Consider the following 27,484-nt stretch of genomic DNA (forward strand, 5'->3'; position numbering starts at 1 on the left):
TGACAGGTAGTTGGTAAAAATCTGTCAAACCTATATATGAAATGTACAAGTATACTATTGAGTCTTCAAGAAGAATTAGATTTCCTTTGATATATTTGAGAGATTTTAAAATATGGTTCAGTCTGTAATGTTTTAATATATTGCCACATCCAGTAAAGATTGACTTAATTTTTGCTCGTAGGATAAATATGGTTCTCAAGAGTGGCAGATACCATATTTCCCTCTCTTAGGGATCACTTCCTTCTGGGAATATCAGTACAATCCAAGAATTAATATAATTTAGTAGCAAAACTAGATCCTTTTACAGATACCTCTCTTATAAGTATCCTGGCATTCTCCATTACAGTTTATATAAAGCAGATAGAACATTTGCTGTTGTTTGTGTTTTGGGAATCATTCTAGTGCCAGTTTCATAATAAGGGATCTAGGAATATTGAATACGGGAAAAACATACTTTGGAGTAAAGGGATCTAAATTTGAGTTAGACTGTTAATAGCTAGCTGTGTTTGAGCAAACTCCTTTGGCTTTTCAGTCCACTTCTTTAAATTGAGCCAGTAATATCTACTAACCTTTTGCAGAATTGCCATAAGGATTAGGGGATCATGTATCTTCAACCCCCAGTGAACATACAGTTAGAAAGGACAAAGATTCGTCTATTAGGGGATTCTCTTGATAGAAAAGCATCCGATTTTATGTTCGTGGATGCAAAAATGGTAAATCACCCCATGTTGATTTACTCTTTGGTATTTGCTCATGTCAGGGAACATTTGTTTATATTGTGCCCATTTTGCATGAGGCAGAATAGAGTAATAATTAGGAACAGGGACTCTAGAGCCAGGCTGCCTGGGTTTGAATCTTGGCTCCATTGTTGACCTGCTCTGTGATCTTGGGCAAGTTTTTCAACTTTGATATTTTTCTTGTGGGGATGTTAGTAATACCTATCTCCTCTGGAGTTTATTAAAAGTAGGATGGAAAATCCATATTCAGTCTTGTAGAAGGAGAGAAGTTAGAGCGCAGTCAGAGAGAGGGTCTGGTAGTATGGTCCCAGTGATACAGCTAGAAATGTAGCAAGTGGCTAGCTAGTCTGACCCTAACAGCGTATTTCTACTTCTGGTCATAGATCTCTTCTCTACCTTACTTGGGTGTATTGTTTGATGGTTTGTTAAACAGATCAGTGTTCACGATCGCAGGTTTTCAGGGCAGGTTTTGTAAACCTAGGAGAGATCTAAGGCTAAAGCGGGTGCTTACTCAAAGTCGCATACAACACATTTAGCGGCAGAACCGATCTAGATGGTGTATACAGTCTAGGACTTTGTTCCTGTTTCACAACAGAGGATGCTCACTTTTTAAGAAGACTGGATTTGCAGTTCTTGTTATGAAGAGTAGCAGAACTTAGTATTTATTACATTATAGGAAAACAGGAAATCTGTAGCCATGAGGGAGTTTTTCCCAGAGGATGTGGACCATCAGACTCTACCTAAGTACAAGGAAGACTGTAAGTGAGGACAACAGTCGGGCAGTGCTTTCAGCTTTTGAGCTGTTTCAGAGAAACCGTTAACGAGCCAGGGCTTGCCGCAGAGTGTGTGTTCCTGTCGTCTTGTTCAGTGGGTCTGACTTGTGATGACATTATTCCCAAGTGATACACATGCTGTTTCCATAATAGTAGTGAGAGCTTATTCATACCCGTTTTTCAGGAGATGTAGGCTCAGAGTAACTTGCCCAAGCCAAAGCTTCACAAAGATGAAACCATGATTCAGCTCGAGATCGATCTGATTCCAAAGCCAGCATGTTTCCCACGATTTGTGCTGCCCCTCAAAATGTGAATGAATATTCCCAGAAGGGTAGGAGGACCTCTGTAAAAAGAGAAAAGATGAGAACTGGAGGCAGGCGGCGTCTCTCCTGTTTTTCTTTCCTAGAGTCCGTGGGTGTGTGGGTGCCTGCAGAATGGGTTCCTTAAGGTAGGAAGACAGAGTAGCCACCTTTTGGAGGCAGAGGCTACCCAGGACTTGAGGGGAGGGTGTGGAACAGAGTTAATTCAGGTGGCCTGAGATGGGAGTAGTCTTAATACCAGTCTGAGTTGGTTCAGATCAAGTCACCAGTGCTGGGACTGACAACAACAGATGACTCTGTCCATTGAAAAGCCAACTGGAGGGGCGTCTGGGTGGCTTAGTCGGTTAAGCGTCCGACTTTTGATTTTGGCTCAGGTTGTGATCTCAGTTTGTGAGTTTGAGCCCCATGTTGGGCTCTGCGTTGAGAGCGTGGACCCTGCTTGGGATTCTGTCTGTCCCTCTCTTTCTGCTCCTCCGCCGTTGTTTTCTCTCTCCTTCCCTCTCTCAAAATAAATAAATAAACTTAAAAAAAAAAAAAAAAAAGAAAAGCCAACTGGAAGGCCCTTAGAGGTTATTTAGCCCAAAACTCTCACTTTTTTGGGGTGGGACAAGGTGCGATAGTTTTATTTTAGATGTAATTAACATACCACACAGTTTACTTACTTAAGGTGTATAATTCAATGTTTTTAATATATTCACTGATTTGTGCAACTATGATTACCATATATTTCAGAACATCATCTTTACCTCAGAAAGAAGCCCACCCTGTCGCCTTCAGCTGCCACCTCATTAACCCTCCGCCCCCTGCCCCCAGTCCCTCCATCCTTAAGCAACAACTAATCTACTTTCTCTTGCCTGTTCTGGAAATTCGTGTAAATGGAATCATGCAGTGTGTGGTCTTTTGTGATTAACTTCTTTCATTTAACGTAAAGTTTTTAAGGTTTATCCATATTTTAGCATATATCAGAACTTTGTTCCTTTTTATGCTGAAATGTCGTTCCATTGTATGGATATTCATACCGTTTTGTCGAATTCATTTATCTGTTGATTGATTCTTGAGTTGTTTCCATCTTCTGGCTATTATGCATAGTGCCCCTGTGAACATTGGTGTACGTGTTTTTTGTGTGGCCCTCCCAGTTTTCAGATGGAGAAGTTGACTCTGGCGACTTGTCCAATTCTCACTGCTGTGCCCAGTGTATCCTGGGGCTGGAGGAGGCTGTGATATCATCTGCTTGACCAGAATGGTAACTGACAGGAGCTTGAAGCGTGTGGAGACTGATGGACGAGTTGAGATTGCCTTTAGCTTTGGGGTCTTCTGTTTCTCCGGGAGGAGTGATAAGAATGCAAAGGCAGGAAGATGGACTTAGGTATCACATTTCCCGCTGACCTTCAGGGCAGTCCTGGACAGGCGACTTTCCTTCTGTAAGCCTTTGTTTTCCTATTTGAAAAATGGAATTAATGCCCATATTGCAGGATTACGAATACTAGCAGTAAACCCAGCACAATGCTTGGTTGACTAAATGGTACTATTACTCAGGGAGATACTGGAGGAGCAGAGGAGAATGTGCAGAGATGGACCTGTAATGCTCCAGATGAGCCACTAGGTGGCAGAGAAATAGCAAGAAAAGTCCGGTCAGTTGTACACCTGGGGCTTAGCAAGGTTTCTTAAGTTTCTCTGTCTTTCTCGTTGCCCCCGGGAAGAGTACAAACTCTCAAATTGCTGGGGAAAGATCCCACTGCTCGCAGTCACTTGTCCCTCATACCTGTAGCCTGTACTACAATTCTTAGAACTGTTATTACCCTCTAGAGCCAGTGATCTTGCTTCCATTTCTCAAGTAATTGAATATCTTTCAGTTGTCCTGCAGCCAAGCATCAGTCTTTATTTTCCCCATTTAACATTTTTTTAAATGTCTGTTTATTTTTGAGAGATAGCTACAGAGTGCAAGCGGGGGAGGTGCAGAGAGAGAGAGGGAGACACAGAATCCAAAGCAGGTTGCAGGCTCTGAGCTGTCAGCACAGAGCCCGAGGCGTGGCTCGAACTCACAGACCTTGAGATCATGACCTGAGCCGAAGTTGGACGCTTAACCGACTGAGCCACCCAGGCGCCCTTTATTCTCCCCATTTAAAAAGTTGGATCATGAACCAAACTCTGGTACAGACTCTGTGTTTGGGGAGCTGGTAGACCAAGACCTCTTTTGTTACAGACACGTTGTGTCCCTACGTGCAGCAGCATCAAGCTTAGGCTGCCTGGGAAGAGTGAAATGTCCATGTGTGGGATAGGAGTTGGAATTGGTTTATTTCAGGGCTGTAGGGAAGGTTTGGGTTGGTTGGAATGTATGCGAGCAGAGAAATCCTCTTAAAGGTGTGCTTAGGCCAGATGATCTCCACATCTTAGGAAAATTAAAAAAAAATTTTTTTTAATGTTTTTGAGAGAGACAGAGAGACAGAGCTCGAGAGGGAAAGGGCCAGAGAGGGAGGGAGACACAGAATGCGAAGCAGTCTCCAGGCTCTGAGCTGTCAGCACAGAGCCTGACATGGGGTTCAAACTCACGAACCGTGAGATCATGACCTGAGCCGAAGTCAGACACTTAACTGACTGAGCCACCCAGGCGCCCCAACATTTTCTTACAATTCTGGCCCTAGATGGCGAAAATGGGTATGTAAGGGGAATCTTCAGCTTTTTCCTGGGTCATTTAGAAAGATTTCCAACTGACTTGGTTTCTCCCAGCCCCTTCTTGCTCCCAAGGAGGGAACTTGTATATCTAATAGAATTGAGGCTCCCTAATTTGTGAGGGCCTATGAATAGAGGATGGAAAAAGGAGAGAGTTAGGGGCAGATTGGTGGGATCCTGGGCTGGAAGGTAAGCTTGAAAGATCACGTCCACATCCTTGCCTGTGGGCCGATGAATGTCTGAATTAGGGGGGAGCTAAACCTCTAGTCCTGAGGCTGCATAGCTGAGGAGCCTTGGTCAGGCCTGAGGCTTAAACAGGCCCTGGCCATTCCTCACCAGTTCACTGGTAGGCGGTTGGTTCTGGTCCCTGGTGTCTAATCTTTCTGTGTCTGTGTCATCGTTTCTTAACCTGTGTACAAGCCTCTCCTTGTATCCGGTATGCTGTTAAGCATATAGTGAGTTCAGATGTCTGAACAGAAGAGAGGCAGAGAAAAGAGGGGGAGTCAGGAATGCAAAAGAATCCGGCAGGGGAAAAAACATGCATAGGTCATAATATCTCATGTTCATCTTCCAAAAAGCCTGTGAGGCAAGTAGAACAGGTGTTTATTTTATAAGTGAGAAAACGGACTTAGAGTTCAGCTTCTGTAAGATGTCACAGACTGAATCAGAGTTTTTGGTTCCGAGTCCCATGCTGCCCCTCTGCTCGAGCACCTACCTCCGTGTAGATGATGCCCCTTCTTCTACCCAGTGGCTTCTGTGTTTAGGAAAGCTCGGACTGGCATTCCACTAATTCCCAAACTGGGTAAGGTTCATCCTTAGCGCCTCTCATGTCCATTTGCCTTCTGTGAAGCCACGCATCCTTGGGGCAGGTTGTTGCTATCACTTGGTCAGATGCGGGTGGAGATGACTTGCGGGAGGCCAGGCTGGCAGTTGCAGCTTTGGTTTCCAGGTTAAGGAGTGTGCATTTTGTTCCTCTCATCTGAAGCTTTCCCTCCAGATATTAAAGGGTAAGCCGCCTTCTTTGGGGTTGTGAAGCAGGACATTAGGGAAGAAGGAACATGTGAAAGCCTATGTGCGTGGAAGTTTAGAGTTGCTACAGAGGGTCTCAGGCTTTGGGGCAGAACAGATGTAGGTTTCAGAGCATCTGTGCCATCGAACAGCTGTGACTTTGGGCAAGTCCGTTAACCTCCGTCAGCCTCAGTGTCTTCATCCTAAAGTGGCATAATTGCTATGCTGTAGGGCTGGTGAGAAGTAGAGATGTGTACACAGAGAAGGCACATCCCCAAGGGACTGTTACGTATCGAGTTATGTGCAGTCTCTCCTGGGTGCTGCACCAAATCTCCGGATGAACCCTCAATTGCCTTCTGCTCTGGTGAGCTGAGAGCAGGCATCTCAGGCCTGGTTCTTGGGAAGCTCACCCCAGGGGCGATAGAATCTGATGCATTTGTACTTTCCCAGGAGAAGGGGGAGGATGTCTTTAAACTTCTTGTTGGCTGCTGGGCCCTGGGACAAAGGGGAGACAAGCCCCAGGGCTGAGACAATCATGTCTTTATTAGCTCAGATGTCTCAGGCCTGTCCCCCGCCTGGAGATATATGGCCGGGAAAGCTAGCTTCATGGCCTCGGCGCGATTCCAGGTCCTAGGAATGTCTGGCTGTTTTATAGCAAACAGGATCACGAACAACAGCCCAGCATCCAAGCATCTCCGCCCCAGCAAGCTCTTCTCTCCGCCAGCCAGTAAAACATCGGGACCTACAGCAGCGTGACACAGGCCCCATGCCTCTGGGGGTCCCGGCGGCCTGGCACAGGGCAGCAACGCTGGGCGATGGTGAACCCATCTGAGGCTCTGGGCACAGGGCCAGAGCGCAGGACTGGCCCTACCCAGGGAGCATCTTCCAGACCAGGCTCTGCCTGGCTCAGTTCTTGCTTGCAAGCTGTGGGCTGCTCTGATTCTTGCTGGTTTCTCTCCCTTTTGTCCCCTTGGGAACAGCTGCAGGGAGCCACTGTGAAGGCTTGTTTACAGATGCACTTGGCACAGGATGGGGAGACCAGCAGCGATGAGTCCTTGAGTTCCAACTTCCAGCTGCTCCCAGGTGCTGGGGAGCCTTCCACTCTGGGCCCTGAAGAAATGAGTCCACACTGTTGTATTTGGCTGAGGCTGTAGGAACGCCGAGATGAGGAGACCAGGAGACAGTGGGTCAGATGGCTGTCCAGGGCATCATTTATAATGAAGCCATGTGGTCTGGCCCTCTGGGGAGGCCTTGCACAGGGACCAGGCCTGTGGACCCAGGCTGCAACTCTTCTCTGGGGCCTTGAAAGGGGAATGGGGTCCTGCCCTCCAGGCGTAGTAGTGGGTGAAGATGGTTTGATACGGCTGCCTGCCTCCTCTGTTCTGGAGAAGGAGTCCAGAATAACAGCCGTACAGCTGTGCTGCCGGAGAGCTTTGGAGTCCACTCCTGCGTAGCCCTTCGTCAGGTGGGCAGTCCTGTCTAGCGCTCAGCAGATGGCTGCATTGCGTTATTTTCCAGAGTGGTTCATTTGGCATTTAGTCGGTGATTCTGGACCACGGCCTCCCCGCCCCCGCTTTGCCCATGTAAAATAGAAGATCCAGATTCCACCTTGAAAGACCTCCTGGTCTAAGAGGGCGGATATGAGAGCGTGTGCGGTAGTGTGTGTGGCACAACGTGCCCAGATCTGCAGAAGGAGGGGTCTGCCCATTTTCCTGTGGCGGGTGTCCTCTGCCCAGCTGAAGTCTGGGGAGTCCATCCTGAAATGACCGGCTGGGCCGGGCTGAGGGTCACGGGCGAGGGGTGGCAGCAGGAACGTTCTCCACTGTTACCAGCAGCGGTACTAGCTTCATGGCCACGTACCGGCGGTGTGACAGGCAGTGTGCTAAGTGCTTTTCGTGCTTTAGCTTCACAGTAGCTCAGTTTCTAACCCAGGAGGCAGGTTGAACGACTTACCTAAGGTACACAGCTAGGACACGGTAGAGCTGGGGCTATTTGATTCCAGAGCCCATAAGCACTAGACACCCTTGGGGAAGCATTCGAATAGCCAGTGGACAAACGGCATGTGCAATTTGAAAGGCTTATTTTAGATACCAGATTTACGTGGAAACGTCAGAGTTCATTAACAAAGTAAGTTTCGTCTCTAAAGGCAAGGGGTGTAGGTTAAAGGTTGAGAGCCTCTTTCCTGCTAATGAGCTGATGCCTCTGCTGGGGGCAGCTGGATGGAGTTCCGACCCTCGAAGGCAAGTTGGAGGGGAGTAACCTGCTTTTCTCCTCACCATTCTGTCGCACTAAGGCTGTGGTTGCAGGTGGGTGCCTGAGCAGCTTGGGGACCAGGAATCCTATGCCGTGTTGCTGAGAGTTGAGGAATGGGGGGTGTGCGGGGTGCTGTCATCAGACGTGGCTGTGCTAACTGGGAAGTGAGAGGAGGATCGTGCGTGTCCTAGGGCAGAAGTGAGGGGATTGGGACATGGGACTACTTACTGGACACCCGCCTCGATTATGGTTCAGTTTGCACAGTAGCCTTTGAAATGGCTACGGTGGGGGGTGAGCTGACACTCATGGGGGCTAATTCGTAGGAGGTCATCCAGCTAGCGAGAGGCCTGAAGAGGCTCATTTCCGTATTGGTGCAACATCAGCCCTCCGGCTTCTCCCACCAATGCTGTGCCTGCTCTTTTGAAGGAGTCTAAAGTCCCCTCCCTTATCCCCTTTTCATTTGAATGACGGAGCTGCCCTCTCTCTCCCTCTTTCCATACCAAAGCAGTCTGAGTTCTTAGCAGCAGACTTGCCTCCTCTTGGTCACGTCTCTGGATTTATTCCAGCTCTGTGATGAATCAGAGGGGCAGCAACTTGCCCTGTCCTGGCCGCGGTAACCATCGGCCGTTCCTGAAGCTTCCCAGGTGGCTCCGGCCGCTGTCCAGGAAGGGCGTGAGGAGGAGGCCCAGGCTGCAGGAGGTGCTGGAAGGAGGGAGGAGGAGGGATGGAAAGACTCCCGGGAGAAGTGAGACCCAGCAAATTCCTTACGGGGCCGGGAACCTACAGTGCCGCCCCCGCACGCTAGCACCCATTTCCGTCATTCTTAACGAAAGAGCCAGGTACTGGCTGACGACAACCATTAGTGCCCCTTACAGTCCACGAAGCACTTCGCCATTCAGTGTTTCAGTTGGTTCTCTGACAGCTGAGAAGACGGGGTAGGGGTCGGGGGGCATCCAGAATAGAGGCTGTGGAATGAGGACTGGGTCTGGTTCTGGCTCTGTCATTGTCTTCATCTCTCTTTCCTGATGGGATTTAGAGGTTATTAGGTTGCTTCCCATTCCACAGGTGGTCAGCAGTGAAGTTAGAATGAGACCCGAGGTCCTGCTGTCTGGAAGGGGCCTCACGAGGAAGGAAGGGAGAGGCAGGACACTGGTTAGGTGCTCTTTAAGCCCTGCCTAGGAATCTGCTTGTTTCTGTGGACTTACGATAAGCTTGCTTTTCCTCAGTTTCTTAGTAAAATATCTTTTTGAAAGATAACTCCCTTTTTGGTTGAACTGAAAGGGAAAAGGAGTCATCTACTCCTCCATACCTTGATGCAGGCTAGGTGTTCTAGAGCAAGTGTGGGAGCAGCCCAAAGAGAGTTCAGGCCATGGACCGTCAGCCCCTTCCTGCTGCGGTTGAGAGCCTAACGGCCTTTCTGGCAGGCTTGGAACTGGACCTACACCACCTTCTGCCACACTAGCCAGGGCAGGGGGCAGTGGGCAGTGGGCAGTGGGCAGGGCTACTATTTTCAGCTGTGGCTTTGTCAGCCCCAGCACTGTGACTCCAGCCTTCCTCACTCTCTGCCTTAGAGAAACCCAAGGCATGGGTCCCCAGCAGAGTGACAGAGTTGACTTAGCCCAGCCAGAGACCTAATGCTACTTTGTGGAGAGGGGTGGCCTCAAGGCCCTTTGGCCCAGGACTGTCAAAGGTAGGTCTAGGCCAACAGTGGGGTGAGGGAAAATGGAGACAGTTGTTGGACTGGAGGAGAGGCCTGGTGACAAACTCCGTCCTGACTCGGAGTCTGAAGACATGGGCTCTGACTGTAGGCAAGTCTCTTCCTTTCTGTGAGCCTCAGTCACCTTGTCTGTGAAACTGCCTCTCAGCTGGTTTACCCAGTAGGAAATACCTATGTGCTCTTGCTTGCTTGTGATCATTAAGTAGGATGATGCAGGTAGGCGGTGATTAGTGTGGGCCTGGCCCCACAGTCAGTCGGTGCTTAGTAAGTGTGGTACTGTCGCGTATGGATGATCACAGCATCCTGAGGAGCCCAGCTGATTCTGGGGGGCTGTGTCACTTTCCCAAGTGGAAACTCCAAGGAGGCTGCAGTTCTTGAGGTTGTTGCAGAGTCCAGAGGTACTTAGGTAGATGAAGAACCAGATTGAAGATAGAGGGTTTGACTCAAAAGGGAGATGGTCCCCGGCTGAAGGCTGTTGTAGGTGGAATCAAGAAGTGGGGAGCAGGAGTAGGGCCTTGTTTAGGGCCTGGGCTCTCCCAGCGGTTGCGAGGTAGGACTAATTACGTCCAATAATTCCTGGTCCAGGACCAGCCTGTGCCAGAGTTTGCTCTGGATCCTTCCTGCCTCCCTTGGTGCCATCCACCCAATTTGTCAGTCTCTGGATCTCAGGTTTCATCTTCTCCAGGGTCTCCCTTTGTCTTCTTGGTTGTGGGGCTTCTTGCCTAGCCTTCCCAAGTCTGGGCGTGTTGCTTACGGGACTAGAGACTGGCCCTGCTTCACGGTCATATGCAGTCTGGTCTCCCACTAGACCACGGACCCCTTGAGGGCAGGGTCTGGGTCTGAATTGTCTCTCGGCTCCTGTGTCCAGCGTGGAGCTTGCAGTCCTTGGGTCCTGATCAGAGGGCCCGGCCCCTCTGGACTTCAGTTGTTAGTCTGGCCAAGGCAGCGCAAGCCTGAGCTGGCCCCTCTCCCTCACAGGTGGCATGGGTAGGGGTGGGGGTGGGGGCTGAATCAGAGTATATGGCTCCTTGTGTCCAGCTTCCTCCTCCTGGCTGGCCCAAGGCTTGGGAACAGTGGCTGCCTTTCTGGGGCAGCCAGGGAGCCTGGCCAGAGTATGCTCTGTCGGGCACTGTCGGCTCTTCAGCAAGCCCTGGTCCTCCTCTTAACCTAGAGAAGGCCCCGGGTTATTGGTGTTATTCTTGGCGGACCACCGGGCCCCTCAGCAAACAGGGAGGCGAGTGTGCACCCGGCCTGGGCCTGTTTGTGTTGGCCTCGCCAGGCGGGGGATTAGCTCAGCTGGGCTGCTAATTGCCTCCGAAGTGCCGGCCGGGATGCTGACAAGGGCTGGGCCTTTAGGCCCCTCCTCCCCGGCAGGCACTATGCCAGGCTTGGGGGCCCGGCCCAGGAGGGCCCCTTCTCTCCCCTGTCAGCGCCTGCTTGGCCTAGACCCTTGAGATACGGGCAGGGGGTCACCAGGGCTGGCGGCTCAGGAAGGAGTGGGGGGAGATGCCTATGAAGTCATTGCCTGGGCCAGGGCAGGCCATGCTCCGCCCCTTCCCCCACACCCCTGAGACCCCCTCCCCCTTTCTTGAGTCAGACGCCTTCTGAAGCTCGGCACTTTCTCCTTTTGCCAGGAAGCTGCTGGGCTCCTCTGCCCAGATGCCCTCTGGTCCCTCAGCACTGTCCTCTCTCTCTCCTTGTGTGTTTCCCTCTCTGTTCTTGTGTGCCAGTCTTCCCAACTTTCTGCTTTTTCCTTACTGTCTTTCTCAGTCTTTCTCAGCCCCTCTCAGTTGCCCGGAACGCTGTACTTTCTACCCCTCTGCCTGCCTGTGTTCTTGCCCCTTTCTTGGCCCAAGACCTCAAACTCTGCCTCTGGTCTCCCCAGATGTCTCTTGGGCCACTGGCTGTCAAGCAGGGGCTGAGAAGGACGTCCGCTTTATCACAGCCTCACAGCCTTTCTCAGAGACCTTCAGGCCTGACTCGTGAGGACAGCTGTCAAGAATGGATCTGGACACAGGCTCTCTCCATGAGCTGACCTTGCCTCGGAGTCCTGAAAGCCTTCCATCCTCATAGGCAGAGCCCCTGGGCCCCACTACATGTGCTTCCTACAGCCCTGGAGCTCCTTCCTCCACTCCTTGGCCCCTGTTTCCTGTCCTAGCCCTGCTTCTCAGCCACATTGAGACCTGGGTTCAGCCTCTTCTGCTGGTGCCTAGGGGCAGCTTTGCCGTTGCCTTGCTTGCTGCTGCCTGGGTATCCTGACCCCTGGGTTCTCTTGTCTCTGAGGACCTGGGGATTTCTGTCCTGAGGCATCTGTCGGTGTCTGATTTGGGGGATGGGGCCAAAGTAGGATCACCTGTCTTTAGCTCCTAACTCTCTCTGATTTCTTCCTTGTTTCATCCTTCTTCTGGCCTCAATTTTAGAGCCACCTTCACTGCCTCCTACATTCCTGAAAAGGGAAAAGAAACATTCATAATAGTAGCTGCCATTTGTTGAGCTTTACGTATTTTATTCAACATCCCCAAGAAATAGGTTCTGTTACTATTTAGCCCCACTTGAAGTTGGAGCAGGGGGAATAGCCCCCTATTAATATCAGAGGAAGAAAATGAGTCCCAGAGAGGGATGATGCGTTACCCAGTTTTCCACACAGTGAAAAAGTGGCAGCACTGGAGTCTAACGTTCGGTTGTAAAACCTGGGTCCTTTTCCCAGTTCTAGCAGATGGTTGGGGATGGAGACCATCACCTCTTTGTTCAGCTGTCTTTGAGCCTCTGCGTCACCAGTTTCCCACTCTTGCCTTGGCCCTGATTTAAGGATGAGGTGTCCTTTTCTCTCCACCCATCCTCCAGACTCTTCTCTCCCTCCATTGTCTCCTTTCCCAGTTCTTCACTAATCTGCGTGCACCTCTGCTGTCTTAAAAGCACTTGCTTCAGCCATTCTATACCCCACTGAACTTTTGGAAAGCCAAGCACATAGCAGCCTAACTGCTTCCAGGCTGGTGTGAATTTGCTGCAGGGGGCGGGGACTGGGGGGACAACAGGGCATGTCTCCCTTGGTAAGCACTTCACTAGGCTGAGGTTCCTGAGAAGCCACCTTGGGTCTTCCCATCAGCTCTGGCTTGAGTTACATGCAGTTTTCCATCCAGACTTCTCATCCTGACCAGGCTCCAATTCTGGAGTGGACTCAGCCACAGGCCTTGGATCCCTGGCAGGAACTAAGTTCTTTTCGATTTGGTCTTTACCTTCTCAGTTGGCACCCACTTCACCAGACCCTCCTCTGTCATTGTATTTGTTTATCCTCTATATCAACTCTCAAGAAGGGTTCTGAGGCCTTGGCTCAGGCCAAGGCTTAAATAGCTGATTGTGGCTCGATGAAATGCAGGTATAGCCTCATGTGTTAAAGGGGGATTCCAGGGGCGCCTGGGTGGCGCAGTCGGTTAAGCGTCCGACTTCAGCCAGGTCACGATCTCGCGGTCCGTGAGTTCGAGCCCCGTGTCGGGCTCTGGGCTGATGGCTCAGAGCCTGGAGCCTGTTTCCGATTCTGTGTCTCCCTCTCTCTCTGCCCCTCCCCCGTTCATGCTCTGTCTCTCTCTGTCCCAAAAAAAAAAAAAAAAAAAAAAAAAACGTTGAAAAAAAATAAAAGGGGGATTCCAGACAGCATGCAGGTGGGTTTTTTCTGTGTGGCCGTCAAACCAGTAGTTCAGACGGAAAGAGGGCCAGGAGGGTCCTCATATCTAGAATTCGTTAAGTAGTTGTCTGTGTTTTTCAGTGTCCTTCCCCATGTCTCTCTCCTCCCTTTTCTACAAAAGAAGTCACTTTCACAATTACAAGATAAAGAAATAATCATTTTATCGTGCATCAGACTATTTCATGGGGGTGTCACAATGGCAAGGGGCCTAGTATAAAAATTAGAGGATGGGGTATGGGCAGCAGAGGGGTAGCAGCATCCAGAGCTGGGGCTTATCTAGCCCTTGGCCTCAGAGGACATCACCTTTGCCTTGTGGAGACTAATGGAGAGAGTTTCGGGCAGGACTCAGAACCTCTGGCCAGCTTCCAGAGTGGGTGGGCTATGTAAGGCATGGGCTGGTTCCTCCTCTTTATTTGGGACAGTTGGGAGCTGGGTGTTTCCAAGGAAGCTCCATTTTCATGTAGCTGTGGGTCCCTTTGGCCTTTGGGGTGCTGGTGATGGTAGGACTGGGCAGAGGCTCCTAGATTCTAGTCTGCTTTACAGAGGCCATACCCTTCAGAACCCCAGGGTGGTCAGCTTTGAGAGAGCCCCCAGGCAGGTGGAAAGGTGAAGCCTGTGAGCGGACACAGACCCTCTCATTTTTTCCTGGGGCAGTATCCATAATACCAGCATCCAGCCTGGACCTTCCAGTCCTCTGGCTCTGAGGACAGGATTTGGGGGTGGGGGAGAGTGGCTCTGCCCTGTCTCTGGAGGGGGAGGGGTCTCCCATGCTTTCTTTGTCTGGGTCTGGCCTCTGCCAGTGAGGGATAGCATTTTCCCTGGCACTGAGCAGACAGCTGAACAGAGCCTGCCAGAGGAGCAGTGAGTCCAGCTGGGCCGCTGTGGGGACACTTAGTGGGCTCAGCTTTCATCCACATCAGAGCCTGCCGGCCCCAAGATTACCCCTCATTCCAGTGTGGCTGCAGCATCTCACTTGGTTTTGGCCTTCTTGGATGGACGTTGAGCAGAGAGTTTGGCTTGGGGCCAAGGGTGTTGACCCTTTCTTCGTGAGGAAGCCAGCACCAGGAGGCACAAACCACAAGGCCTGGAGGAGAGCTTCTACAGGCCAGAACCCATATTCTCAATCTGGGACTTTGAATTCAGACATGGAACCCTGGAACCAAGAGCTTGGGGTCTGAGAGTCTCCAGCTGGGGATCCCAGAGCTCAAGATCTCGAACCAGGAGCCTGGGGCCCCATTAAGGGGGCAATTTGGAGACTGAGCTGACAGCGAGCTCCTATGGTGGTTGGGAGCCCACCTGAGAAGCAGCAGTGGGGTCAGGCCGAGTCTTGCTGTGTGCATGTCCTGGTCACAGAAGTTTGGGCTGTGCTCCTGCTGGTTTGGCTGGGGCGCAGGGCCAGGCCCAGGCTGCTGGTGATTTCTCTGGGGGGCTCTTCTTCAGTGCCCAGGGTACCTGGGGGCAGGGTCGCCTCAGCTGCGGACACCTCACTTCGCCAGCCTTCTAGCTGTCCATCTTCTGCGCCCTGGAGCCATGTGGCCGCTTGTCTAGCCTGTGGTCTGTGGCTTCTGCTACTTCCTGGCCCCACTTCCTCCCCAAGGAGACCTCCAGTTCCTGGGCCTTTGGGTAAGGCGCCCAGGAGGAACCTTGTCTGGAGGGCTCTTCTGGCTGTGCTTCTGATTAGCGTGCTCTGGGACCTGGCTGAGCAGTGCCCCCTTCTGCTGTAAAATGGGCACAAGCATCTGTCTTGTGCACCTCCCAGGACTGTTGTGATCGTCCTATGGGATGGCCCAGTACAGGGCTCAGACCATGGTATTTGCTCAGTAAATTCGGTTCAGTGAGTGAAATAATGGGTGGGACAGGGCTTTTCCACTGGCCGGGTTCCTCTGCATGTGTGATGTCCATTCTTCGTCTCACAGACGAGTGGCACTGTGAGGAGACACGTCAAGAGGTGTCGCTGCAAAGGCCTGGCTGGGACCTCTGGTCCAAGATGGCAGCTGGTGCTCCTGTCTGGGAGTGACCAGGGAGTGGCGGCTTTGACTGGGGGGGCTGGGGGGGCTGGGCTCCAGGGTGGGACTAGCACCTTCTCTTGCCCTTGTCTCGCCTGCTCTTCCTGCCTGGAAGGTCCCACAGAGACTGAACCTCCGGCCGCCCATGGAGGGCCAAACGAACCCTTTGCCCTTGAGCTGGTATCTGCCCGTTCCCTTTCCAGGGGCTTGGGAGACCAGGCTGAAGCTGCCAGGGGCCGGTGTGTACGTGCAGGGGTGCAGCTTCCTTCCAGATGGCACTGATTTCCCCCTGCCATAGGGCCGCCTCCTTCCCTACATGGCAGGGTCAGTAGGCATGTGACCAATGCTCCTCATTACCCAGCTGAAGTCTGTGAGTAGAAAAACAGATGCAGTTAACAACCGAGTGGTCAGCAGTGGCCACATGTGGACAGCCAGAGGCACGAGCGAGATCCCTTTGGTCAGTGGCGGCCACAAAGGCCCAGGCTTCGAGGAGGCCCTGGCTGGTGCCCTTGGGGCCGCCCGCCTGGTTTCAGCAATAAATAACAGGAGGACCCAAAAACCAAACCAAAACAAAAAGTACAGCCAGTATCCCTTGGGGTAGGTGTGGGGGCGCTGTTTAAATTACCGGCCTCCCTCGGGCCGCGAGCTGGTTGCTGGCGCGGGGCTGACGCTGCCTGTCACCGGCACGTGTGCAGCTCCACCAGCCGTTGGCACTGCCGGCACTTGACGAAGCAGCACCAGTGGAATTTGCAGCTGCAGCGCTCGGCCAGCTCCACCTGGGCCGTGTGGAAGCCCCGGCCGCAGCACAGCAGCTCGCAGCCGTCGATGGCCTTGGACGTCTTGTTGCACGTGCGGCCCCTCGTGCCCAGCACGCCGCTGCGCACGTCCTGCTCGCAGAAGTCCGGGCTGGGCTCCAAATACACCAGGTCCTCATCCGTGTGTGGCTTGAACTGTGCGTTGCGCGGCACCAGCGCCCTGGAGGAGCCCACGCGGCGTGGCTCCACCTCGGTGGCGCCGTCGAACTTCTCTTTGAGTGCGTGGCCCACCTGGCGGAAGGGCGGCACGGCTCGCCAGCACGTCTTTACCTCACAGGAGCCCGACACCCCGTGGCACTTGCACTCCACCCGCATGTGTGTCAGGATAGCCTGCAGGGGGCGGGGAGGGGAGAGGGGCCATCAGGAGACGGCCAGCGGGGAGGCTGGGGCGGGGCTGGGACCCGGGGCGGGCCGGGGACGGGAGCACGGGCGTCCTGCTTCCGGAGTGAGCACCCGCTGTCTGCCAGGGTGGGCTGGTGGGCTGTGTTGGGGACGGTGGGAGACTTTGTCCCTGCCCTTGGGGCGCTTGCAGTGACGGAGGAGAAACCTCCCGAAGGGCATCGTTTTGGAACTGCGTGGTGAGGGACACGATGGGGGGCAGGACGGGAGAGGTGCGTTGAGTCTGCACGGGAACCTCGAGCAGGAGCAGGAGCAGGAGCAGGCAGCCAGTATCCTAGTTAACGCACACGATCTGTGCATCGACACGAGGTTCAGATCCCGGCTCTGCTGCTTATTAAGGGGGTGTGTGTGTGTCGTACGCGCTTCTGTGACACCTGCTTACCTGTCTGCTCCCCCACCCGCCGCCCCATACCCCTCCGGCCCACGCAAGTGCTGGTGGGAGCCTGCGCAAATGTTCCCGAGTGGTGCGAGGGTGGGAGAGTGTTCCAGGCGCCCTGCCCAGCCCGCCCCCGCCCCGGTGGTGGTAGTGGCAGGAGAAGCGCCACCCTACCTTCCTGCCAGCCTCGTTGTTGTGGAGGTTCATGAGGGCGCGGCTGGATGAGGCCCCCTTGCTTCTCTCCCGCACGTCCACGAAGGACTGGGAGAAGGCCACGCCATAGGCGATGTTGTCCGAGCATCCCGACCACTGGAAGCCTGTGCAGGGGGTGCACAGTGGCCGTGGTGAGGGCGGGGCCGCCCCCCTTCCCCCCCCCTCCCACCCCACCCCACCCCACCTCCCACACTTACCCTGCGGGCTGACTCCATGTACCGTCCGGTCACAGCCACACTTTTCCAACTCCCCGCTGCTGCATGCCCGCGTCACCGCGAAGGCCACACCTGCTGAAGAGATGGCGTACACGAAGGCCGCCTCCCGGGTCCCTGTGGGAGGCAGAGGGAGGGCAGGGCTGGGTCCCGGGGCTCCGCCCGGCTCCTTCCTTTGTTGTGGGGAGTGGTACCTGGGAGCCCCTCGAGGCAGGCACGTGGAGACGGGGAGGCAGGCCTGCCTGACGGCTAGGAGGTACCCTGGCCGTGTGTGTGTGTGTTCTGCCCGGACCAGCCACCGACTGCGCTTGCTGCGTCCCAGGCGCTGCTCGCCGTTGCTCGTGCGCCGATCGGCTCGTATGCACAGCACCCGTGAGGTAAGGAGTCTATGGACGGATCAGCCGCCTCGTCCCGGGTCACACAACACATGGCTGAGCAGGCAGACAGTCCAGCCGCAGTGCCCCGACTGGACTGAGGACACCGTGGTCACAGCCTCTCTCCAGGGCGCGTGGTTAACATTAACATCATCAGGGGAGACAGACAGGACAGGTGCACAGAGCGGAGCCGACTTACCGAGACTGCCAGGGCCCTGAAACAGCAGAGCCGGACCACCAGCCCAGGTCTGGCTTCTTTTAAAACCTGCATTCTATTCATGCCTACCCCCCAGCTGCCCCCCGTGCCCCGAGGGGGTCCCCCTGCACTATCAACCCGCCCCAGCCCTTTCTGCTGAGGCCGTTTTGCTTCCTTCCACCCCTGTGACAGTAAATCGTTAGTGACAGTCCCTACTGTTTACCAGGACCAGTGCTGAGGAGAGGATGCCCCCTGCTACTGGGGAGCCGTATTTGTGCCCATTTCACAGATGGTAAAGTGCGGCTTTGGGGAGAGGAAGCGATTTGTTCCCAGTCACCCAGCAAGGAGGTGACAGAACCAGGACTCAAACACAGGTCCGTCTGCCTCTGCTGCCTGTTCTTCCCCTTCTGCCCCCTGACTTCTTAGCAGTCCTGTCTTGGTGCCTGTCCTCGCCCCCTGCCTGAATGGGTGTTTTTATCCTCCTAGGAACTGTGCCTCAGGGTGTAGCTGCTGCGGAGCCTCTTTCTGGGCCTGTGGGTGGTGCTGGTGGTGCGTGTAGTGCACGTGCACGTGGCTCGCTGGGTGTGTGACCAGACAGGCCCTGCTCCTCTTCTGGGTTCTGTGAGGGCCTCTGTGTGCCTGTGACTGTCCTTCTGTCTCTTGCTGGAGTGTCTGTGTCCGCAGGAGTGGAGGGGGCAGGTTTTGGCCCCGTGGTTGGCAATTACCACCGTGACACCCAGGCCTGTGCTCTTGGCTGCCCCTGGGAGCAGTTGCCGTGGTCAGATGGAAACAATCACCTCCTCTGTGCCCACGTCTGTGGACAGGCAGCAGAAGCCGAGCGCTGGGGTGGGGGGCGGCTCAGGCCCCGGTGGCTCCGGACAACCTGTTCTGTGTTCCGCCCTTGAACCGGGGGTACCGCCCACCACCCACTCTCCACTGCCCACCCTCTGTCCTGGCTTGGCCATTCTGGGCCAGCATCGGGGGCCTTGGCTGGAGCCACGGGACCTCGACGGCCTGAGGTGGAATCCTCTCCAAGTTAATCGAGGCTAATAACAGGATCATGTTGGTTGGTTTTGTGCTGTGGCCGCCCAAAGAGGGACGACTTTAGTTTCTGGTATTTCTGGTATTTCCAGGCCTGAACCAGCACAGATCTTCGCCCCAAAGACCAAGGGGGAAGGGAAAGTGGGAGATAGGGCCAATGGGACTGGTAAGGTGGCCCCAGCGCTCGGCTGGGTTTGGTCCTTACTCCTGCTTCTCCGGACTCTCGGGCAGCCCCTGGTCCTCCCTGGATATCTGGGCTCCTCTCCTCCCCTGAGTGCTGGTAGCCCTGGTGTGCAAGGTTCCCTGTCAATTTGTTCAGGGAGACCTCTGCCTCATTCCCCAAACCAACATCCATCTACCAGGACTCCAGATCCCCCTTGCCCCAGCCTTGGGTACAGGACCCTCTGGTTTTCTCAGCTTGGGAGTGGGCCTGAAGGAAGAGATCGTGGAGGGAAAATCATAAGAGCTAAAGCGTATAGAGAGCTCCCTCTGTGCTGGGCACTGACTAAGCACTTCACATAATTTATATACTCTTCACCCCAACCCTATGGAGAGGAGACTTTTCATCCTCTTTTTATAGACGAAGAAGCTGGGGCACCGAGTAGTGAAGCAACTTGACCAACAATACCCAGTCAGGAAGCGGCAGAACTAGAATGTGAACTCAGGAAGTTTGGCTGCAGAGCTTTCAACCTTGACATTGTCCTCGTGGAGCCCAGAGCCTGCAGGAATACACCTGCAGTGGATCGCTTCCTACCTCCTGTGTGTGAAGCCAGGATGGGCTTTCTTAGGTCTGCCCTAAATCTTAAGTTCTGTAGTACAAGTTCAGTCCCATTTGTGGGCTCCTTACCGGGAGACGGTGAGCAGTTGGCCTGTGCTCCACACCGGAGGCCCCAGAAGGCCTGGAGAATGTGGCCAAGCCACTATGCCCCTAAGGCCCATAGCAGTGGCTCCAGCAGCCTTTTCTAACTGGCTCTGGGTCCCAGCCCTTTGACTCCAGGGCTGTGGCCCCTCCTTGCTCCTCTCCTCTGCCTGGGTGTCCAGGCTGGAGCCTTGCTCACTAGCGGGGCACCTGGCAGAGACTGCCATGACAGAAAGGGACTGTGGCGTTCCTGCAAGCCTAGCAGAGGGAGATCCCCACATGTCATAGAAGATAGCTGCCCCCTGGTCGGGGCGGGGGTGGGGAGGGGAGGGTTGCCTGTTCCAGCTGCAGCAGGGAGACAGATCTGGCTTTGTCCTCCTGGGACATCAGAGCTGGTGGTAAGGCAGACCCCTCGGTGCCAGTAGCTGCCCTGCAACCTGCTTGGCCTTCCATGAAGCCATTTGCCACACCCCACACCCAGCTTCTTTCTTCCTCCTCCCCGTGCTCCAGCGTGTGGAGCGGAAGTGGCTCTGCTGGGTCCCACCTCAGTGGCATCTTTTCAAGGTGCCAGGGCTGCCTGGGGTTGGGAATTCCGAGGGGTCCTGTGGACCCAGTAATAGCTCCCCTTTCTGAGGGCCTACTAAGTGCCAGGGTCCTTTCCAAGTGCTGTCTATGGCTCATGACAAATGGGGCACCCAGCTCTCTCCAGCTCTGTTCTGGAGGAAGGAGTGAGGCCCTGGGGTCCAGGTCCCTCAGCCGGTCAGCGGCTCAGCGGGAACCAGAACCGAAGCCTGGGTGAGTCAAAGCCTGTACCCTTCTGAGCACGTCACGTGCGATGCCCCCCACTCCCCCCTGCCCCGATGTGGGAAGGAAGGACATTCGAGTAGGAAGAAGTGTTTGGAGAAGAAGCCGTGGATGCCGAGTTGGGCTTAAAAGAAGCCATGGACATAGTGGTCCCCTGGGCACCAGGCTGGGGTCCTGGTGGGAGGGCCATTTGAGCATAACTCACGTGTTTCCAAAGCAGACCCAGGGAGGGAGTCCTGGGAGGTGGGGCAGGACAGGCCCTGGTCTTTGAGAAAGACACTGCCCTGTGCTCTCCCCTTCCCTGCCCCCAGCCTGCCCTCCCAGTTTCCTTTGTTCTCTTAGCTACAAAAGCTCACCTTTTCTTGAAACCACCTCTAGGAAGCCTCTTTGGATTTAAGAGATGATGTAGCACAGAGCAAAGAGTAAATTAAGACTCTTACTAGCGGCGTTACTGTCCTCTCTGAGCCTCATTATCCCAACTCTAACAAGGGCGAGATAGCGCTGCCCAGACAGGCCAGACCCCACACTTCTCCCACATTTCCTGCCCTCTGTCTTGGACCTCCCAGGGCTCCTGGTGCTCTCGCTGGCCTGCCTGCCCCCAGGATCAGAAATCAGGCTGCAGGTGGTTTTATCATCTAAGTGTATTGCTTGTTTGCCTGGCGAGGCTGTCCCCATACTTCTCTTTTGCCCCCTAGCACCCAGCACAGGGTGGTGCACAGAGCAGCCCTTGGAGACAGGGATGAGTATTGGGAGAGTCTGGATGCTCAGGCAGCAGGACTGAGATCTGTTCCTTGCCCTGCTACTCCCTAGATGTGTGATTTCAATTTTCTTGTCCATAGAACGGGGGCTGATGAAAGCACTGACCTCAACAGGTGGTTATGGGAACCTAATGAGGTAAAATACAGAACATGCTTAGTCTAGTCCCTGGCACATAATGGGCACTTGAGACACATTTTGTGATTATTGTCGTGATTAATGCCATTTTATTCATTTGCAAACAGGGATCATTAGGGTGCTTATACCCTGAAGGCCAGGCAGTCAACTGTGTGTTTGCCATCGGGCTAAAAGCTTCCTTAGGGCAGAGACACTTCCTCCCTTGCTTGCTCCCTCGCCAAACATTTATTGATCACCCACTGCAAGCCCAGTCCTATGCTACACTCCAGGGAAAACGAGGTAGATTTGTCCTTAAGGAACTCCCAGTGGCGGAATGTCTCTGGGAACCCACCCCAGCCCCCCTATAACTTAATCTGATGGCACCTAAAGGCTGGCCTGGAGGTCACCCAGAAAGAAGGCATGTTCTCACCTTCCCTGGGCCCAGCACAATGCCAGTATGGAGGATCAAGGTGAGAAGACAGGTTTCGGTAAGTCACAGCCTAGGACTGAAAAGTGTTTACTTCTTAACTCTAGTCTGATGTTACAGTCAGTAAGGTGTCTGGATGATGTTAGACACTCAGAGGTTGGGAAGGTGGGCCTGGGTTTGAGTCTTCACTTTGCTTCGGCCAGTGCACCCCATCGCCTCGCAACCATGGCAGCCAGAGGCTGGAGGGCCTCAAGGCTCATTGAGTCCCCTCTCCCTTGGTCAAGGTCACAGAATGAGATGCGGGGAGGCAGGCAGAGGCACGGCATTGCCCACAGAAGGAGGGAAGAGGAGAAGAGGAGTTTGCATTGCTTTGTCCACCTCTCCCTGCCATGCTTGGGCCAGCCTGCTCTGAGACCCCAGTGTATCCTGTTCATGGCGACCTTGAACCCTGGCCAGACTCTGTGGCTTTCCCTCCTGTCCTCAAACCTTTTTTATCCATTCAGCACATATTTATCAGTGGCCTACCATGTGCAGGTGCTTACTCTAGACTCTGGGACAAAGCAGTGACTAAAACGTACAGAGGCCATCCCACACCTGGCCGTAATGCCTCCTCGGCCAAGAACTGCCTCCTGCCTTCGTTCCCGGCCATCCCGGATGCTAATTTCCCCAGGTTTCTGGTGGATTTTTAGCCTGGAGCACACAGTTTGGCCCTCACTTACACGGTCCTCATTGTTCACCATTATTTTACCACCCATCTCGCCTCAGTAGGCCAGGAGCAGGGTGGAGGTGGTGGGGTGCTGGGGTGTAGAGTTGGAGGCTGCGAGACCTCAGCAATGTCTGCCTGTGGGGCTCGAGTGCCATCCAGCCCTTCAGAGGCATCATCTCTGAATCCTGATGGAAATCCCAGGAGGTTGGTCCTGAGACTGTCCCCACTTTATGAGGCTAGGAGAGGGAACAGACCCTGCCTGAGATCTCAGGGCCAAGAGTTGGCAGGTCCCGGAGCTGGGGGTGTGTCACCACCCTCTGCTTGCTGGACCTCCCTTCTTGGCAGTAGAGTAGGGGCACGCCACACATTCAAGAGTTGTCATGAGGGCGATCTGAGGCAAGATGGCACACAGGCGGCCGTCAGCAAAGGGTTTCCTTTTCTTCTCCAAGTATGGCTTGGCTCCTGGGCCTCCGCCATGTCTGAGGCCATGACCCCAGCCAGGCAGCTGATGAATGTGGGCACCAAATCAAGCTCACCCTTGCCATCACCCCAAAAGCTGGTGGCCACCAAAGAGGCCTGCCCACACTGGCTGCTGCTGTTGTAGCTGTCCCCAGTGACAGCAGCTGGTGATGAGGATGGCTTTTCTTGGTCGGGGTGGACACTCAGGGCTGCCACCCCCTGTGTCACGGGACCTTCGTGAGGGGCCCTATAAGGTAAGCACACATGCTGGTCTCACTGACAGGTGCCACTCGGAGTGATGCCACTCCTCCAAGGTCACGCCTGCCCATGCTTCCCCTGCAGGTGCCTCCTCTTGTGCAGTGGAGACAAATTAAGACTTTTCCAAGAGGACTCTTACCAGGGTAGAACATGAGAAATACAAGAGTGAGGATATGGATGAATAGGAAGAGATCAGACTCCTCCACACGCCCCTGATGTCTGCCTGGTGTGTGGGTGCCTTGACTCCGCCTCGAGGGGGTTGGACGCTCAGCCAAGCCACTCAGACTTTAGTCTGGAGCAGATTTCCGCATTGCCAGTAGGATTCCCAGTGTTTCCCCAAACTTGCTGAGCCAGGGATGAGCCCTCCCTTGGTTTCTGCCGCAAACACAGGTGAGGAAGGCACTTTTCCATGGGGTTCTTCACTGGCTTCAGGCCAGCACCGAACCCATGCCTCCCTTTCTTTGCCCTTTTGAGTCCTTGCCCCGACTTGCTTTCTGTCATTGGATGACATCCATTGACTGTGTCCTCCATGCCAGGCGCTTCCAGGCATGGAAGAGGTAAAGGAGACAGGTAAAGGAAACAGGTAAAGGAGACATCACCTCGCCCCAGAACAGTTCAAGGTTTAGGAAAGTGGTGGGGTGGGGTGAGGGAACAGGCATTACAGTTTAGTCTAAAAGGTGTAATGAAAGCTGTGTGAACACAGATGGTTTAGACGTGTGCATATGTGTGTGTCTGTATGTCTGTGTTAAGGGAGAGTGAGAGAGAGATTGAGATAGAGAAATTGATAAGGCAGATGGGTTAAAATGTAAACAGTTGCTGAATCTAGGTAAAGAGCATTATGGGAATTCCTCTTAGGAAAAACCAAGCTCGTACATACAGGGAACAGATTGGTTGGTTGCCAAAGGTGGGGTAGGGGGTGGGGAAGTAAGTGAAATGGGTGAAGGGGGTCAAAAGGTACAAACCTCCAGTTACAAAATAAGTAAGGCACAAGGATGTAATGTACAGCATGGTGACTATGGTTAAGAATACTGTGTTGCATATTTGAAAGTTGCTAAGAGAGTAGATCTTAAAAATTCTCATAAGAAAAGGAAGGTGGACCTATGTGTAGTGATGAGTGCTAATCAGACCTACTGGGGTGATCATTTCGTAATATATACACATGTGGAGTCATTATGTTGTACACCTGAAATGAATATAATGTTGTATGTCAGTTATACCTCAATAAGAAAAGAAAAGTAGCTGACTGAATAAATCCATCACCTGGAGATGAAAACAATGTTTTGTAACTTGCCTGTAGGTTTGAAGTTAGATCAAAACGAAAAAAATACAGGGGTGCCCGGGTGGCTTAGTTGGCTGAGCGTCTGACTTTCGATATCGGATCAGGTCATGAGGTTGGTGAGTTCGAGCCCTGCGTCGGGGTCTGTTCTATCAGCGCTGAGCCTGCTTGGGCTTTTCTCTGTCCCTCTCTCTTTGCTGCTCTCCCACTCATGCTCTCTCTGTGTCTCTCTCAAAAAATAAATAAACTTAAAAAAAATTACAAAAATATTGGCACAAAAACAGACACTCAGATCAATGGAACAGAATAGAGAACCCAGAAATGGACCCACAAACGTATGGCCGACTAATCTTTGACAAAGCAGGAAAGAATATCCAATGGAATAAAGACAGTCTCTTCAGCAAGTGGTGCTGGGAAAACTGGACAGCGACAGGCAGAAAAATGAACCTGGACCACTTTTTTACACCAGACACAAAAATAAACTCAAAATGGATGAAAGACCTCAATGTAAGACAGGAAGCCATCAAAATCCTCGAGGAGAAAGCAGGCAAAAACCTCTTTGACCTTGGCCGCAGCAACTTCTTACTCAACACGTCTCCGGAGGCAAGGAAAACAAAAGCAAAAATGAACTACTGGGACCTCATCAAAATAAAAAGCTTCTGCACAGTGAAGGAAACAATCAGCAAAGCTAAAAGGCAAACGAAGGAATGGGAGATGTTTGCAAATGACATATCAGATAAGGGGTTAGTATCCAAAATCTATAAAGAACTTACCAAGCTCAACACCCAAAAAACAAATAATCCAGTGAAGAAATGGGCAAAAGACATGAATAGACACTTCTCCAAAGAAGATATCCAGATGGCCAACCAACACATGAAAAAATGCTCAACATCACTCATCGTCAAGGAAATACAAATCAAAACCACCATGAGCTATGCTCTTACACCTGTCAGAATGGCTAACATAAACAACTCAGGCAACAACAGATGTTGGCGAGGATGCGGAGAAAGAGGATTTCCTTTGCACTGCTGGTGGGAATGCAAACTGGCGCAGCCACTCTGGAAAACAGTATGGAGGTTCCTCAAAAAATTAAAAATGGAACTACTCTATGACCCAGCAATTGCACTACTAGGCATTTATCCAAGGGATACAGGTACGCTGTTTTGAAGGGGCACATGCACCCCCATGTTTATAGCAGCGCTATCAACAATAGCCAAAGTATGGAAAGACCCCAAACGTCCATCGATGGATGAATGGATAAAGAAGATGTGGTGTATACATACAATGGAGTATTACTCGGCAATCAAAAAGAATGAAATTTTGCCATTTGCAACTACGTGGATGGAACTGGAGGGCATTATGCTAAGTGAAATTAGTCAGAGAAAGACAAATATCCTATGACTTCACTCATATGAGGACTTTAAGAGACAAAACAGATAAACATAAGGGAAGGGAAACAAAAATAATATAAAAACAGGGAGGGGGACAAAACAGAAAAGACTCATAAATATGGAGAACAAACTGAGGGTTGCTGGAGGGGTTGTGGGAGGGGGGATGGGCTAAATGGGTAAGGGGCACTAAGGAATCCAGTCCTGAAATCATTGTTACACTAAAAGCTAACTAACTTGGATGGAAATTAAAAAAAAAAAAAAAAAAAAAAAAAAAAAAATAAATAAATAAATAAAACGTTACAAAATAATCTAAACATTACAAAAACAAACGAACAAGACACGAAAAAGCCCCCAGCACAAGCAAAAAGCTTCAGAGGAAAAAGCAACCACCGGTTTGTAGGAGCTGGGACAATGCCGGGTGGAGAAAGAGGGGTGAATATTTGGGGTGGAGGAAACAGCATGTACAAAAGCACGGGGGTGTGAAAGAGCCTGACACTCTGCTGATCTGTCCACCACTGCACCTAAAACACCAAACACCTACTGCATGCAAGGACCTTCCTGTGCTTGGGGTCTGCCGTTCGAGCCTAGAATTCGGGGCTCCTCAGACAGCAGGTCCCAGAGCCTTGGCAGTGCACCATCGACCAAGGATATTCTCTGCTACCAGGCCACTCACTAGGTCTCTGCTGCTTCTCCAGAGCAGCGATATTTAGCAATGCCAAGCACGACGGTGCTTTTTGGCCTCTGCCAGCTCCCAGGAGAATTGCTTCCAAATTTCTATCACAGTTGGTTTCCAACAACATCCAAACGGTTTGCCACAAGCCCGGCAGCCCTCGCTGTCCAGGACCACAGGTGCCAAGACAAAGGTTGGCCCAGGCAATGCCCTCCTGCTGCCTAGCGAGTCAAAGGGCCCTGTCGACTGGTAGCAGCTCTGGAGTGTCAGTTTCAAGCTCAGGAAATAGAAAAAGAGGCAGCTGGTTTAGAGCACTTCCTCGAGGGCAGTGGCTTGACCCAGTGACCTCTCAAGGAGCCTTCCAGTTGCATGGAACGTTCTCTGCCCTGCCCACCTTCCTCTGGCTTAATGCCTTCTCAGATTTCTCATCTCCGCAGAGGGCCTAACTCAGGAAAGCTTTCTCCGAGCACCCGGCCCTGGCCAGGGGAGGAGTCCGCCCTTGTGCTCCCAAGCCTCCTGTGTTCCCCCCATCACAGCATTCTCTCACTGTGGGTGAGAGCAAGACCCTGGAGCTGGATTACATGGGCTCAAGCCCTGGCTCTGCCACTTGCCAGCTCTGTGACGTTGAGTGAGTTTCTTAACCTCCACGTGCCTCAGTTTCTTCATTTGCAACATGGAACCTTATCTCCATGGCCAGATGAGTTAGTATTTACTGAAAACAGTGTCTGGTCCCTAGTTTGTGCTATTGGTGTGTAAGCTACTGCCCCTCCTGGGCTTGCCCTGATGCCAGGAGGACAGAAGCGGGGTCTGCTCTTTCCTGGTCTCAGAGCAGGACGTGCTGAGGCTCCCCACATGGCTCATCAAGGATACAGACGAATGAGGTGGGCTCCCTCAGGAGGCCTAGTGTTCGGGTAAAAACAGCATGGGGCTGGGGGTCTGGGCCAATCCATCCTTTCCCCTGCCTGAGCC

General features: G+C 52.8%; 1 protein-coding gene across 4 annotated transcripts in view; it reads right to left on the reverse strand.

The window, feature by feature from the left end:
- Nucleotides 1-13,296: 13,296 nt before the first annotated feature.
- Nucleotides 13,297-27,484, reverse strand: part of WNT4 (Wnt family member 4) — a 29,085-nt gene continuing 14,897 nt past the window's right edge. For 3 of the 4 annotated variants that reach the window (XM_086715977.1, XM_086715980.1, XM_086715979.1), the window contains exons 3-5: nt 17,167-17,298; nt 16,931-17,073; nt 13,297-16,311 (exon numbers count right to left, since the gene is read on the reverse strand). In XM_086715977.1, the coding sequence (XP_086572103.1) occupies nt 15,844-16,311; nt 16,931-17,073; nt 17,167-17,298 (743 nt within the window). In that variant the 3' untranslated portion in view covers nt 13,297-15,843. The remainder of the gene's footprint in view (nt 16,312-16,930; nt 17,074-17,166; nt 17,299-27,484) is intronic. The other variant, XM_086715978.1, reaches the window with a different exon arrangement.

The sequence above is a fragment of the Puma concolor genome, chromosome C1 (genome assembly GCF_028749965.1).
Source record: "Puma concolor isolate L17-30 chromosome C1, mPumCon1.1.hap2, whole genome shotgun sequence".
NCBI classification, from domain to species: domain Eukaryota; kingdom Metazoa; phylum Chordata; class Mammalia; order Carnivora; family Felidae; genus Puma; species Puma concolor.